At 38.6% G+C, this 14569-nt stretch overlaps 1 protein-coding gene across 5 annotated transcripts in view; it reads right to left on the bottom strand.

The window, feature by feature from the left end:
* The window catches only part of LOC107228000 (glutathione S-transferase 1), a 148519-nt gene that overhangs the window by 22827 nt on the left and 111123 nt on the right, over positions 1–14569 (bottom strand). Inside the window, exon 1 of one of the 5 annotated variants that reach the window (XM_046731084.1) lies at positions 11827–11893. The exons of 2 other annotated variants lie outside the window; for them this stretch is intronic. Coding sequence is in view for 1 of the 3 variants with exons in the window: in XM_046731068.1 (XP_046587024.1) it covers positions 10742–10863 (122 nt within the window). In the remaining 2 variants the exon portion in view is untranslated. Of the gene's footprint in view, positions 1–10741; positions 10925–11826; positions 11894–14569 lie in introns of those variants that run through there. 2 more of the 5 variants (XM_046731068.1, XM_046731072.1) reach the window with 2 other exon arrangements.

The following is a 14569-nucleotide window of genomic DNA, read 5'->3' as shown; positions in this document are numbered from 1 at the left end:
ACCAATATAAAGACCATATCATTATTAATAAAGGTGTATTTTAAACTAAAGTGTGTGTCGATCAAATTATTCAAATCACGCATAGTGATAGCTGGCACGACCCACAAATTCCAGATCGAGACAGGCTGAAAATCACGCCGTGAATAAAGGATTTCTCTCAACGTTTAGGAGCTCCTGATATACGTCAGAAACCAATTCGTAAAAATAACCCCTATATTTTCAATTTGATTCTTTGAGGTATAGAGCGGAGCTCGGCTAACAAAAGTTGTACACCATATTTTCAATATGAGTCAACAGCAACAGCAACAAACAACTGATAATTTACCATCAGCTACAGAAGATACATCTTCCTCAAACAGAGGAGGAGCAAGAGCACCTAAGCCAGACACCAGTGCAAGACCTCAGCCTAAGAAACTCTCAACCGTAGAAACCATTCCAAAGAACGACCCAATGTGGTTGGACTTCGATGCGGAAGGTTTCGAGGGACTAACACCGTATGCAGCAAGGAACGAGTTTGCCGATACATTCGAGGGATTTATCCCATTAGTGGAGCGACAGTATGATGTAATTCACACTGTAGACAAGAACTTCGCTAAGTTTGTGTCCAAATCGATGTTCGTTTGGTACTGCACTCAACACCTATATTCGCGGAAAATCGCGATAAAAGTGCACCGTGGCGAAGCTACCTTCAATGAAGAAAGGTTACTAACCTATGTAAAAGGAGCTCGTCACCCAGTCCCAACACCGGTTGACGAATACTTACGATCAGTGGGAGACACCCAAGACAATGCGACAACCAAATATCGTATTGTTTTTCCAACATGGCCGAACAGAACTGGCGACTTTGGGAGAGTGAGTGCAAACACTCATTACAAATACGAAACCTCTCCAGCGCCAGCCATCGTCGCGCAAGCCATTTTAGAAGATCTAAGTTATACACTAGATCCAACAAGGAATCCCACCTGGAATTTACCTGATAGACTGATTCCAGAAGAGCCAGAAGCAGGACTACCAACAAAGAACCTGCTAGGATGGTCGAGAGCAACAGCCTTAACAGCTGAACAGCGTCAAGTACTAGAAGGCGCTGGTGTCGTCAGAGACGACTTTGGAGCTGAAGATAACCAATTTAAGATAAACAAAGGTTTATTCGAAAGGATCTCAGACTTCATGCAAACGACCGAAAAAGTACTTAAACTGTCAACGCAAATATCAGAATCAGTAAATGGTTCTATTGCACAAGTTCAATGGCAGGAAAGAGACTTGACTAATCCTGAAGAATTCTCGAGAACTTCAGCATACTTAGAAAGAGAAGTTCATCAATGTGGACCATCACAAGAGGATAGAAGAATAACAATTGGAGCATTAATAATAGCTCTAAGAGCAAGGAAAGACCACATGGATATATTGATATATCCACGCCCAATCACGGATAAAAAAAAAGGTGAGTACTGGCATGTTGCGTGATTTAAGAGCTTTTAAATACCAACGATTGTAATCTTTGATTTTCAACCCTTCGTGAAAAATAAAAAAAGAAACACCCTTAGAATCCATCACAGCGAATCCTTTTTTACAGAAAATGTTCAGCGAGTTAAAAGCATAAGGATATGCATAATTTGATTTTTGAGATACTTCCGTCCGACAACCCCTGTTCCAATTTGTTTTCGATCATTAGAGAAGTACCCCCAATATTCATCGCAGCTAATTCTTTTTTACGGCAAAATGTACAACGATCTAAAAGCTAACAGGATATGCATAATATGAGTTTCAATGTACCCCCTCATATCCCCCTCCCTGGTTTAATTAGTCACCTGCAAGTACAAACCTACCCTCAAAATTGATCGCAACTATTAGTTTCTCACGATTCCGAGTTGGCAATAGATCCAGAAGAGAAAATGTAATAATTTTTCAAAAAGTGGGACCGTGGCAACGAGCATTATGTATTGGATTTGAAAAATGCATTTGGTTTGTTTGGTTCAGTTCAACTGACAACTTGGAATAATGGGCATCGCAAAACATGTCACCGACCGAAATGGTTGACGTTATTGTCAATAACAATCCTTCCTATTAATTGAATTTAATTTAAAATGTATAAAAATGACGCTCGACTTACACACTTTTAAATAAAAAAAAACAAACCCAATCGAATTGAATGATTGGTCGCCGAGACATAAGTTGCCAAAATTCACCTACTTCTTCAGCAGTTGACTCGTAGATATTCTTGAAGGAATAAAAATATCTGAATACTAGTATATGTGTGTTTAAAGATAAGTCAACAAGCTCGGTAAAAGTTTTACCGATTTGAGAGGGCCTTTTACTGGTATTTAAACACAATACGAACGAACATTCAATCAATTTCTACATACACTCACAAGATGGATGATTTATTCAAATCCAGAGGAAAATCTGGTTTCCATATAGTAATTGGCAACGAATGTGAGCTGGAGGTAAAAGATTAAGTAAGGTGTAGAAGGTATCAAACTTAACGTACTCTAAGAACTCTTAAATTGGTAAGTCAGCTGAAGTGAATGTGACTGAAAAATCAAATGTTGCATATCCGGCTGGCTCTCAAATCGCTGAACATTTTGCCATAAGAAAGAATTCGCTGCGACGAATATTACGGGTAGTTCTCTGCGATGATTGAAAACGAATTAGAGCAGGGGGTGATCAGGGTGGAATAGCTCAAAAATTAAATTATGCATATCCCCGAGTAACATTTTTACATGGCCAAGCCACAAGCCACATTGAAGCCATGTAGCATTAGCATGGCAATGCTGGTGGCTGACTATATGGCAGGTCGATGTTCGAAAACTATGTAGCGGCTACAGGGCTTTAACATGTTTTTCTGACATGGCATTATTATGGCTAATTTACCTTGGCTGGCCATGTGGTTCCGTGATATAAACTACACGGCTAACCCATATGGCTGTCAGATTTATATACGTCATAGGCTTCCTACCTGGCATTTACCTGGCTCCCACTTTGCGCCGCCATCCAAGATTTACATGGCCCCGCATGGCCTCGCTAGCTCCCGCCACCACCTGGCATTTACCTGGCTGCCACCTTGCATCGCCATCCAAGTTTTGCATCGCCATTGTTAAGCTTTATTAGGTCAATATCAAAATCTCCCATTATAATGTAACTTTTGGTATTTTGTTTCCACTCCAAATATTTTTTCAAGTTACTTACAAATTCAGCTTTAAGCTCACCATCAGCCTGCAAGGCGGCTTTTCGTGACTCCATCACTAGCAGGGGGGTGATGTGGCGGACACCCGCCACCGGCAAGCCGGCGAAAAATCATTAAAATATTTCCTTTTCTCCATTTCTGTCTTTTAACAACTATTGCCCTTTACAGTTAAATTTCGCGTGTCCAGGCCTCGCCGCGCCAGCCGAGGGCCAACGGTTTGACCGCGCCGGGAATTTCCCGACATGTGGCATTTATGGCGCGACGCGACCCTTGGCCTCGACTCAGGGGCGAGCCTGCATTTTTCCCTCATCTGTAACCAGTCTTCGCCGTGCTCTTTGCGCATATACGCATCTACCGTTAAATTCAGTTTTAGTGTTGTGCCAGACGGGTGATATTTGGTAAGTACAATTTCACGTTATTAAACATTCTTCCATATAGTTTCATTGTGAAATGGTTGAGTCGGGATGAATGATTGTGTTACGATCTGCGACGCTCGTACTTATTCTAATCCCATTATTAATAAAAAAAAACGCCAGGTGACATTAATAACTTGACAAATTTGATCGAAATTCAACCACAGCCCAACACATACCGGAATATCTACACCAACCGGGAACCCTAGAATCTGTAGAAAATAGAAATCTTGGAATTACCTCAATTACGGGGCTATACAATTATAAATAGGGGAGGCCGAAGTTGTGGGGATTTTATCCACCTACTTTTATGTGGCTAGCGTCTAAATCTAGCAAATATAACGGTCATATATGCTGTTCGATGAAATTAATTTTCTTCAGGATCAGCGACTTGACCGAAATCTGAAAAATAAAAATTAGAATTAATTTCCATTCTCTTGACTGATATTATATTTTTGAATTGGTCCTTAATATTTACGTTAAATACGATCAAAATCGGCGATTCAAGACGCGCGTCTTTTGGCGCATCAGTTGGCGCGTCGCTTGGCGCGTCTCTTGGCGCGTCGTTTGGCGCGTAAATCCCCCTGCCCATCCCGGCCTCTTCTACTAGCTGGAGACAATTTCACGAATGTACAGATCGTTTCAATGATAGTCTACGCCTGATAACTTCTAAGAAAATTCTCCAAAATCTTACTTCTCATTCCAAATTTTGTTTGTTCGTTTGTTTGATCAAAATGTTTGAAGAGCTGTAAAACAAATAGAGAAAAATCGGCCTATCTTATCGAGTTTGAAAAAATGCAAATTTTCCAGTAGATTTGAATAATCATAAAAAATTTAATATTGGAAGAAAAAATTTATAAAAATTTAGGAGTGCTTTGACCTCATTACAGTTTTCAGAAATCTTAATTTCATCTCTGCAGGCTTAACATCATGGCACCGACGTCAGAACTTTGTAAACGCTATCGATGATTAAAGGCAGCCCTAAGTAAGAAAACTTGAGAATCTTGTCCTTTTCTGCTGGTAAGATAACTTTGGTTTTGTTCGAATTCATGCAATCAACTCGGTGCTTCAACAAACATCTTTCGAAATTAAAATGAGATAGACACCTATCGCACAACCACGTCTGATGTGAGCGTTTGGAAATTTGGGAACTTGTCAACCGCGATAAATTCCGAATCTATGCAAAATGATGTGTTACATTCTTTTCAATATTTTCCATACTATCATCGTTATCGTCGTTTTCAGATTCTATTACTAAAAGATGGATTGTAGGCTTATCAGACTTGTTTCGACTCAAATAAATGGGTACAATTTCACTACGCTTTTGTTTTTCCGTACTATCTATACCATAAACGTTAATTGAAAGTTTGTTAAGTTTCTCAAATTTTGGAATCTGGTCTAAAGACATTGGAAAATGCAAACCGTCGTATTGTAACACTGAGCTGAAATGTGGATATGAAGTGATTTCGCTGGGATTGTTGTTGGCTGGAAAGAGGGCTGCGGTGACCGACCAGAGGAAGCAATACGCGTCTCTGTTGCGGATGTTGACGACAGCCTTCTTATCTTGAATATCTTTGGGTAGTGGTGTGTATGTGAACACACCGCCTCGCAGTGGCACGTACTCGTTGATATTTACAGTCAAATTGATTATTTCGGTCAGCGACCAGCCAGAGTCTCTCTCTTGAAAATCTTCCACCTTGGCCAACACTTTTTGCTTTACGTTCTCTTCGAACCACCCGTGTATGTCAGCTGGCTGGAGGATGATTTGGTTTCTGGTGTTAAAATATTTCATTTCCTCAACATGTTCAGCGTTTTTCGTTATATTGAATTTACAACACAAGACACAGTTTGCTTTTAAACTTCCCACTCTTCGTAGCATATTCTTCAGTCTTGCAACGACGAGGTGTTTCGCATCTTCCAAAAACCTGTTCAAATCTTTATGCTGCAGATTGATAATGGCTCCCGTTCGAATTCGGCTCTCGAAAGCTGTCTCCAAATCTTCCCACCGTACTCGATCGCTTCTTCGTCGGCTTCGTAATCCGTCACCCACCTTTTGAAATTGTTGAAATTTGACTGTCAACGATTTCAGAATTCCAATTGTAGTCAAAATTCTTGTCTTCTCCCCGATCGTTGAGGCGTTGTTGCGTAAGATTTTATTCAAAATCCTGGTATTTTGGGTTCCGAATCGAATCCATTTTGCAATTTCTGCCGGTGACGATTTTTCAGATAAAATCTTGAACGCCGTTTCCATAATTTGTATTAATTTCAAAAACTTGTCGTAATCCATGTTTCTTCTTCTTCTTTCGATCACACACACACTTGACAAAGATAGAGTTGCGAAGCTTGCTCTAGAATGATCGCTCTACGCTGACACGATCTGTTTTATGGGTAAACACCGACGTGACTCACACACATTACCGAAAATTCGGGAACAACCGTATGCAATATTATTCAGCGGAAAAAATTTCAAGATATTACTCGAACGAACCTGCAGCGCGTGGAAGATAGGAAGGCAGTTCTTGGAATTTGGCGAAGGAGTTTCTCACGCCTCATGTACGAGAGAGAGCTGTGAGAGTGAACTAATCGCTAGAGTTATACATGGAACTGTGATAGGCTTAGTAGATATCGTTTTCCAGGAGCGTTACGGGGATGTTTTACTTTGCCCACGGTGTCAGTTTCACGATTTCGAGGCCTACGCACTAGAGCAGTAGGGCAGAGTGAGAAGGATATATCCTGCAAACGTAACCGACAAGTGTCAACCACTTCATGATTTGGTATTAGTTTAATCGTGAACCTAAAACATATAAAGAAGCTGTACGAAGAGTGGGGTGCTCCGTCCGTCTGATGAATTCATTAACAGTTCAGCTTGCAAACCGTCAAGGTGGGTGATTGAAATCAGTGCACTTATACAGTTTTTTTTTACCTTGAGTGTACAACAATTTTCGATTTTACTTCAGTGAATGGAAATAATTTAATGGGTGTGCATTTTTTTTCAGATTATTTTCAAGAACAAAAAATGGAGTACGTGAACATTTTAGAACATGTGCGGGTGCCTATAGAGTGGATATTCGAAATACCTCACGATTTTCTGGTACAATCAGTAAGGTTGGCAATGAGGGTGCACATGGCGAACGGTGACCGTAACGACGATAACAACCCTCGAAATGACGTTATCGTTTACCAGGCGGGTGTGGCAGCCCGCCTGGGTGAGTTGTATCAGAATATCACAATTTTTTTTTTCAACGTTTTTGCTATCGGCAAACAAGATTTCAGATGTGCGTTTATTTTTTTTTTTTTTTGTCTCCTCAGACATGGAATACGTTCAGATTACATCTACAATAAAAGTACCGCAGGAATGGACACATCGATTACCAACAAACGTATTGATTAACGGAATTGAAATGGCAATCAGTGCTTCTTTGAACAACGAGAGTGATGTTTTCCTGCATCAAGCAGGAGTGTTAACGTTTTTAGAGCGTCAATCTGATGATACTTGGTGGTTTCGGAAAGTGTAGGCTGATATTACATCTTAACAAAAAAAAACAACAATTTTTTTCATTTTTAATAATTTTTTTTGCGGTAAAAAATTTACATGCTGTAGGAAAGAAATATTCATTTGCTGGTTAATTTATTCTTTAGTTTTCAAAGGATCGGGCCACTTAACCTTGACTGCAAATAATACTCGACTAGGAGTTAATCACAGTTCATTCATAATTGTATGAAAAATCAGAAGTTTGAAGGCAGAGTGAAAAAGATATTCTGCGCCTCGTGGGCCACTATCTGATTGGCGCACGTGATCGTGGCGAAGGACGAAAAAATAGGAACGCGGCGTGCGCTGCGAGAGCGGCAGCAGCACCGGCTAATAGTGTGACATAATAGTATTTCATTTAGAAGTTTTTTATGAATAAATATCTTCCATAAAAAAGTCTCCATGGTTTGGATCAACATGTATGTTATTTTTAAACCTGACATTTTTATTTTGGACTTAAGCATATATTTGAAATGATTGGTTGAATCAAACTGGGTTTTCGAGCGATTGACATGATTTATTAATGCGTTTTTGTCTTTTTGCGTCTGGTTCGTGACGAATAATTGATTTTATTGGCATTTCACTCGACTAATTGATCTTATAAAAGGCTCGTGGAGCCTGATAAATTTTCATAAAATTTTTTTCGCTAGCCTTTCTTGATTTGTCATTATTACGAATAACGAAAATGTTGCTATAGGCCTAATATTTTCAAGGGCCTTGGTACAACAATTTTGAGTATAACACATGTACTGATAATCAATTAGACTACATATATATATATTTCTAACTTGTTTTCCATGGTATTTCATACCGCCGTATAACTTTCATGCAGAAGTATCCATTTGTCGTAAAGTTTTTTCGCAAAAAAGTATATATACTACCTAGTAAGCACAGATGAATTCAATCGAACGTACCTTTTTGAGTACGTCAAAAAAACGAAATCAATGCGAATTGAAGCAAATTATAAATAGAATTTAAATGAATTAGGTATGTGACGATTCTTTTTAATTTATGTTAATTTTTTTTAATTCGTGTTAATTACGTTTTGGACGTCCTCAGTTCGACTTGGTTTACTGCACATATATATACATTATACATATAGAGGTACTTGATGTATAATGTACAAGTTCATATCATAACAATTTATATCATAAATTGTGCTATAAATTCATGCAGTTGCACTTCCACGATGAAAAAAAATGTCATTCTTGTATTTATATATCGCATTTATAATGAGCTCGTAAAGCAGCCGTATGGCAGCGACTTGGCAAACCTTCATGGTTAATTCTTCATTTCGAGGTGGCGGCTAGGTAGCGGAAGTACGCAAACTACATAGCTAGATCCGGTTATAGCTGTGCAGCCGTCATGTGAGGGATTCGTGGTTTTTTCCCGGCTATTACTCTGCAACGACAACCAACTTATGCGGCAACCGTATGGCAGCGAGCTGGCGAATTTTCTCAGTTACTTCTAGGTTTCGACATGGCATCCAGGTGGCTAAACTAGCCAGCACCTACTTGATTTTGATATAGCCGCATGGGAGCTTGGCCTTGTGAGAGCTTGGTTAAAACCAGATTGAAGCTGACTATTTTGGCCATATAGCCACCACCTCGAAACCATCAATAAGCCATAAAAATATGCCATATCAAAACCTCATGTTTGCCATATGTGTTGGTTGTCGTTGCCATGTATATGCCGGGATAAAACCACGAACTGGCTACATTGCGACCACATAGCTAGGTTGGTTTGGCCATGTAGACGCCATATAGTTGCCACCTGAGATTGTTACCCGGGTCCTGTTAGTTTTTAACTCGCTGAAGATTTTGCCGTCAAACAGAATTCGCTGTAATGAATTCTAAGGGTATTTTTTTTTTTTGTTATTCACTAATAGTTGAAGACTGAAAATTGCAATCGTTGGTATTTAAAAGCTCCTAAACCACGCTACATGCCAGTATTCATCATTTTGAATCAAAAATCTTTTTTTTCTTTTATCGTGATTGGGCGTGGATATATCCACAGGGGTTGTTTTTACGGCATTGTTTCTAACGTATATCAGGACCTCCTAATTAGCTTCTAACTCTCACGTGGTCAAAATAATTCAAAATTTTTTTTTTCACTTCGGGGTTAGCTTTCCGGTAAGCTGGCCCCCCATTTCAAAATTGATGTTATTATAACAGAAGCGAGCTCATAAATCGCGATTGGTAGCACTATAGAGCCAATAAATAGCTCTTGAATCTATGATTTTTTCAAATTTTTTTGAACAAGTGGGGGGGGGGAGAGGCAGCATTACGGAGATCTCCTGGACGCAATGTCTCCCACCACGAGTACACTACATCGCTCCTTCGATCTTACACACTTATTTACTAACAGCCTGTATGCAGTATACAGGTAAGTGAAATGTTGTCAGGCAACTTTATATTTTTGTATCAAATACAAATGTCTTGTAAAACATTATCTGAACATCAGATTCAGACATCGTGACCTTCAATAAATATTGGAAACGTATATTCCATAGGTGAAAGTTAATTTATACATTTGCCGGGCATGTTTACTATATGTTATGGCACTGATGGTTATCGTTGTATGGATAAAGTACGTATAAGCATAGATGATTATACGTAGTTAGATAGATCTCTCATGCACACTTACAACGGCATTACGATACCGCGTTAATGTTGTAGCGTTGAACTAATGTTATAAAGAGGTTTTCGTACAAATTATAGCCCTGGGTGATCGTAGTCAGCGAAGGTCGATTGAAAAATCTTTTACGCATGTAAAACTTCGTAATACATCAGAAGTATGTTCAAATACTATTCTAATCGCTGGACTTTGTAGTTGCCGTATCTTACCGGTGTTAGCCATTGTAATCGAGCGATCAAATCTGGTTTAAAACGATTTCGGAACCCATGGTGTTTGGTTCAAGTACGGTTCTTTAAATATAATTTGTCATGGACGATTTTATGATTTATATGAAAAAGATTTTGAAGAACGTTTGCAACAATAATGGATAAAAAAATTCGTTTCTATTTTCTGTTCTCCTATTTCCGAAGAAATACGAAAGTGAGGATGAGTTGTTGTAATCATCCCGAAAATAAAGAAATGAATTTTCAGTTTGCCTGTGTTTATAGAATCACTTAGAGTATAAATAGTTTGTTCAATAACTATAATTTACGTAATAAATAAATAATTTACTAAATTATCTCCATTTATAGACCGTCAAGTATCGACAATAAAATCAAAAAATAAATAAAAATGATCCTATCTTGCCAATGCATTATCTGATACTGATTACTTTACAATACAATTGGTTAGTCTTATTGCTAATTGGCGTAGCTCTTGGTACGTTAGAACTGATTAAATTTTGGGTCCGATCAGTTCGGTGGTTTGAAATTTAATTACATGATAAAATTTGATAAGAAAGATTTCGTTCAATAATATTCTTCGTGCTGAAATCCATCCGAGTAGGAATTTCTTAGGATGGTTCACCAATGTTCAATAAGATCTGCCACTTCTTTGATTCTATGAAATACATGAATTCATAGGTAAACCCGGAAGATATATCAACAACTACGGTTATCCAATATTTTTCCGATATCTACTTATATTTATATTACGTACATTGAGTAACTTACGATCTTTATACAGTCGTTGAAAAGCGAAAAACTGTCTTCCACAAAATAATCTGTACTCGTTTGCCAGTCGTTAATGACAAAACTGTTTGCTTCACTGAAAGATTTCATAAAGGAAGCACTAGGAGTAGGGAAATCTATCTCTATAGTGGGAGATATGTCGGTTACTTGGATAAGATAATGATAAGACCGTGATAATCTCACATGACAAACGTATGATATTCATTTTCAGGCGCGGGCAAAAATAAAATTATCAAGTCAATTTTATAAATATGAAAAAATACTGTATTCATGATTGTAAAAAAATACTGTAAGTCTCGAGTCTATTTAAAAATTTCACACCTTCCATTTTTAAACTTTAAACCAAGGTTTGCCTTGATAAAAATTATTGCTGAGAGTTTTTCCAATAATTAATGCGTGATATGAATTAGTACAGTCTTGACGTAAAAAAATTGGACCAAATCGTTCGGTTCGTTTTTCTTTTTTTTTTTGAAAAATCACTGTGACAAGTAGAAGTTACCTTTGCTGTTGATATTCGAATCACATTCACATGATACACATATATTTTTTTAAATTTGTAAAAAGTACTGTGGGCAAGTTTATTTTAATGGTTAGGAATTGAAACGAAAATTCTGAAGTCGTAAAATAGACATTTTTAGCAAGGCTTGTGTGTTACAGAAGCAAGAGGTAAAGTGTAAGTAATCGGCTTTGAATCTTCCGTACTGTTGAATCAATTATAGCAATGCCTTTTATTTTTCTTACACTACCGCATGTGCACACGTACAAGTGAATTTCACGGGATGAATTCTCGAAGACGAGAAAATACTTCTCGAATGTTTTGTGACGAAATTATTCCTGATTTAAAACTGATCTGAGTGAAATAGCAGCGTTAGATCACAGTTGAATCGAAATCAATGAAAAAAATTATTATAAAGTATTGTTTTACAGCTTACACACGTATTCATACACTCACAACGTCGCATGGTTTCCGCTGAAACAAATGCGATAGCATTTCGGTTGTTTAACGATTCACGGCACTTATAATTAGATTTCGCTGAAATTTATTTCACCTACAACAAAACAGCAACTGCAACTCCGTTGTTGGTTAAGCTCACGGAGTGCTATTCCGTGGTTAAGCTCTATACATATACTAATGTTTTACCCCGCGAAAATTCAGTGATATAAGATGGAGCTAACACTAATTTTCGACTCTTATCGCCGCTAAATCGGTGAGGCGTGGCCACAGCCGAGCGCAATTTCCATGGGCCCCGTCCGTTGCATACACACACCGTTGACTGAGACGGCTTGTGTAATGCACTGCACACACACAACTTGAGCGGGTTGAGCCACAGCAAAGCAGCTCTGAAAGTCCGAAACTGTCGAGCAATTCACCTCTTACTTGTGACCGATACGAAGAATCGACGGTAAACATGCTATTGACGTTAATGGTATTCGAACGAAGTATGTGAAACTATCTATATTTATTATAATTTGGTAGATCTCCCTAGTGGTTGTATGGAGTGCACAATAATTTTGAATAACTCGTGAGAATAAGTATACGAAATTTGCGGGGATCACCTAAAATTTATCATTGCTTACCGCTGACGAAAATATCTTTACCAACCCGTAATTGGAAAGCCATAATGAGAACTTTTGACGAATAACTTTGAAGTTGATTATTCATTGTTTTGCTTTCGACTTTAGATAAAATGTTATTGTCAGACTTACTGTAAGATATTGGGAATACTTATTTTAGTAATGTTGATAGATTTGTCGACCTTATTTCGAAATTATTTGTAGTTCCTCGGTGTCGAAGGTCAGTAAAGTCAAAAACAAATTTGACGTCTCGGCCGTAACTGTGGATCCTCTACAGAAAACTAAAATGTATTAATTAAATACAGTAACATATAAATTATGACTATATATTCTTCTACAAACAAATAAATTTTTTAAAGAGGACTTACGTTTAATTATTTGATAAACCTCATCATGAAGTAAAGCTTTCTAAACGAAAGATAACAGCTGAAGCGCAGTAACGGTAGAATTTGAAATAGATTTCTGTAACTGAGGTATTATCCATTAACAATGACTAGAATCCCAAGTGGCTGCCCGGTCATCATTTGAACAATGACACAGTATTGTTAGTAGTTAAGCAAGGCCGGTTCTGAGTACCTTCTTTACCGACCGAGCCGCTCCGCGTACCCCAGACACAAACCCTTGAAGGTTACCCCCACTCTCGTCAGATGAAACGTGCTCTATCGTACCGACTAGAAATCAAAAACATGCAACCTTACCGACAGTTGTATCGGTCGACGGTAAAAAATCGCACTACCTTACCGACAATTCTTATCGGTAAAAGGTCCAAATGATGCTGTTTCACCGACAATCTTACCGACCGAAGGTCGAAGTCTGTAGTGCTCGCCTGCCAACGGTAGAGGGCGCAGCGGGGCCGAGAACTTTTTTACCGTCCCGCATTCTTTTCCCACGATAGGACTGCTGATGTGTAACATTAACCACTCCAAATTCCTTTCCCACGGTAGGACTGCTGATGTGTAACATCAACCACCCCCACATTCTTTTCCCACGTTATCAACCACGTGACATTCCAAAATTAATAGTTCCGAGAATTGTTTTTTATCCACTCGAATATCGCTGATGTGTAACATCAACCACCTCACATTCCTTTTACACGTTATCAACCACGCGACATTCCAAAATTAATGGTTCTGAGAATTATTTTTCACTTACTCGGATGTCGGTTTGATATCCAAAGTCGACCGATAGCCGCGGTACATTCAAATCCATGGATCTGCGGTGTTGGGTTACTATCGCTCTAAGAATGCTAAAAGGTGCGCGCGCATACACAAACATACGTATTTGATATCAACCACGTGACATTCCTTACCCTCCACCAAATTTCAAATTATATGGTGGGGGAACGTTATATAAGTCAAAAGTGAAAACTTCATCGTCAGTCTGAAGCTGTTCTTTTTCTTGCAAATGAGAAATGCTTTGGAACAACAACGTGAATTGAAGAAACGACTAGAACTGCTCATCAAGAATATTGGAGAAGTAAAACATCTGCTGAAAATCAGATCTGACCTCAATCAACTCACAAGAGATTTTGAGCACATACAACTCGAAAGTAACGATCATGGACTTTTCAAAATTGAACGAAGTCGCTCGCCTGGAGACACTTCTGCCCTTGAAAAAGTTTTCGGACCTCGAAGTATACTTCGAATACCGAGTCAGTGGCGTTCGTCGGGTTAAAACGAAATTTGGTGATAAAATCGTTCTGGACTTGGAGGACTCTTTTACGATTTTTCTACCGAACCGACTGACCAAGGCCCTCCAAGAAGATGAAGATTTGTTCCAGAAGGTGACGACAGCCAGTAAGGAGCTCCGGTTGCATCTACGCTATCTTGGCGGACCGTACGGTCAACTTGAATTCGTATACGTATAATCTGAGTATCACATTCAAATATTCAGTGTCCTGTGGAAGTCGTACGTTCAATAAACAAAAAAAAAGATTGAAATTATGAATATTTTTTCATTTATTGTCTAATGGAGCTTATCGTTGACATACAAGGCTCTCGTAGACCTTTCAACAATACCTTCACATTGAAAGAATTGGCTATAATTTCAATCTACTCGGAAGCATCTCCATCAATGTTTTTCTTCAAGCCACCTTACGAATGGGATTGTCTGGACGTGAAATACAAAAGCCAAAATTCTTGGTTAGAACGCGACTTTCACGGTTTACCTTGGAGCTGTGGAACCATACCGTTTGAGGAAGCTGAGTGGATCATTGAAGACA

This window comes from Neodiprion lecontei, chromosome 1 (genome assembly GCF_021901455.1).
Source record: "Neodiprion lecontei isolate iyNeoLeco1 chromosome 1, iyNeoLeco1.1, whole genome shotgun sequence".
NCBI lineage: Eukaryota > Metazoa > Arthropoda > Insecta > Hymenoptera > Diprionidae > Neodiprion > Neodiprion lecontei.
This window is presented reverse-complemented; position numbering and strand designations above follow the sequence as displayed.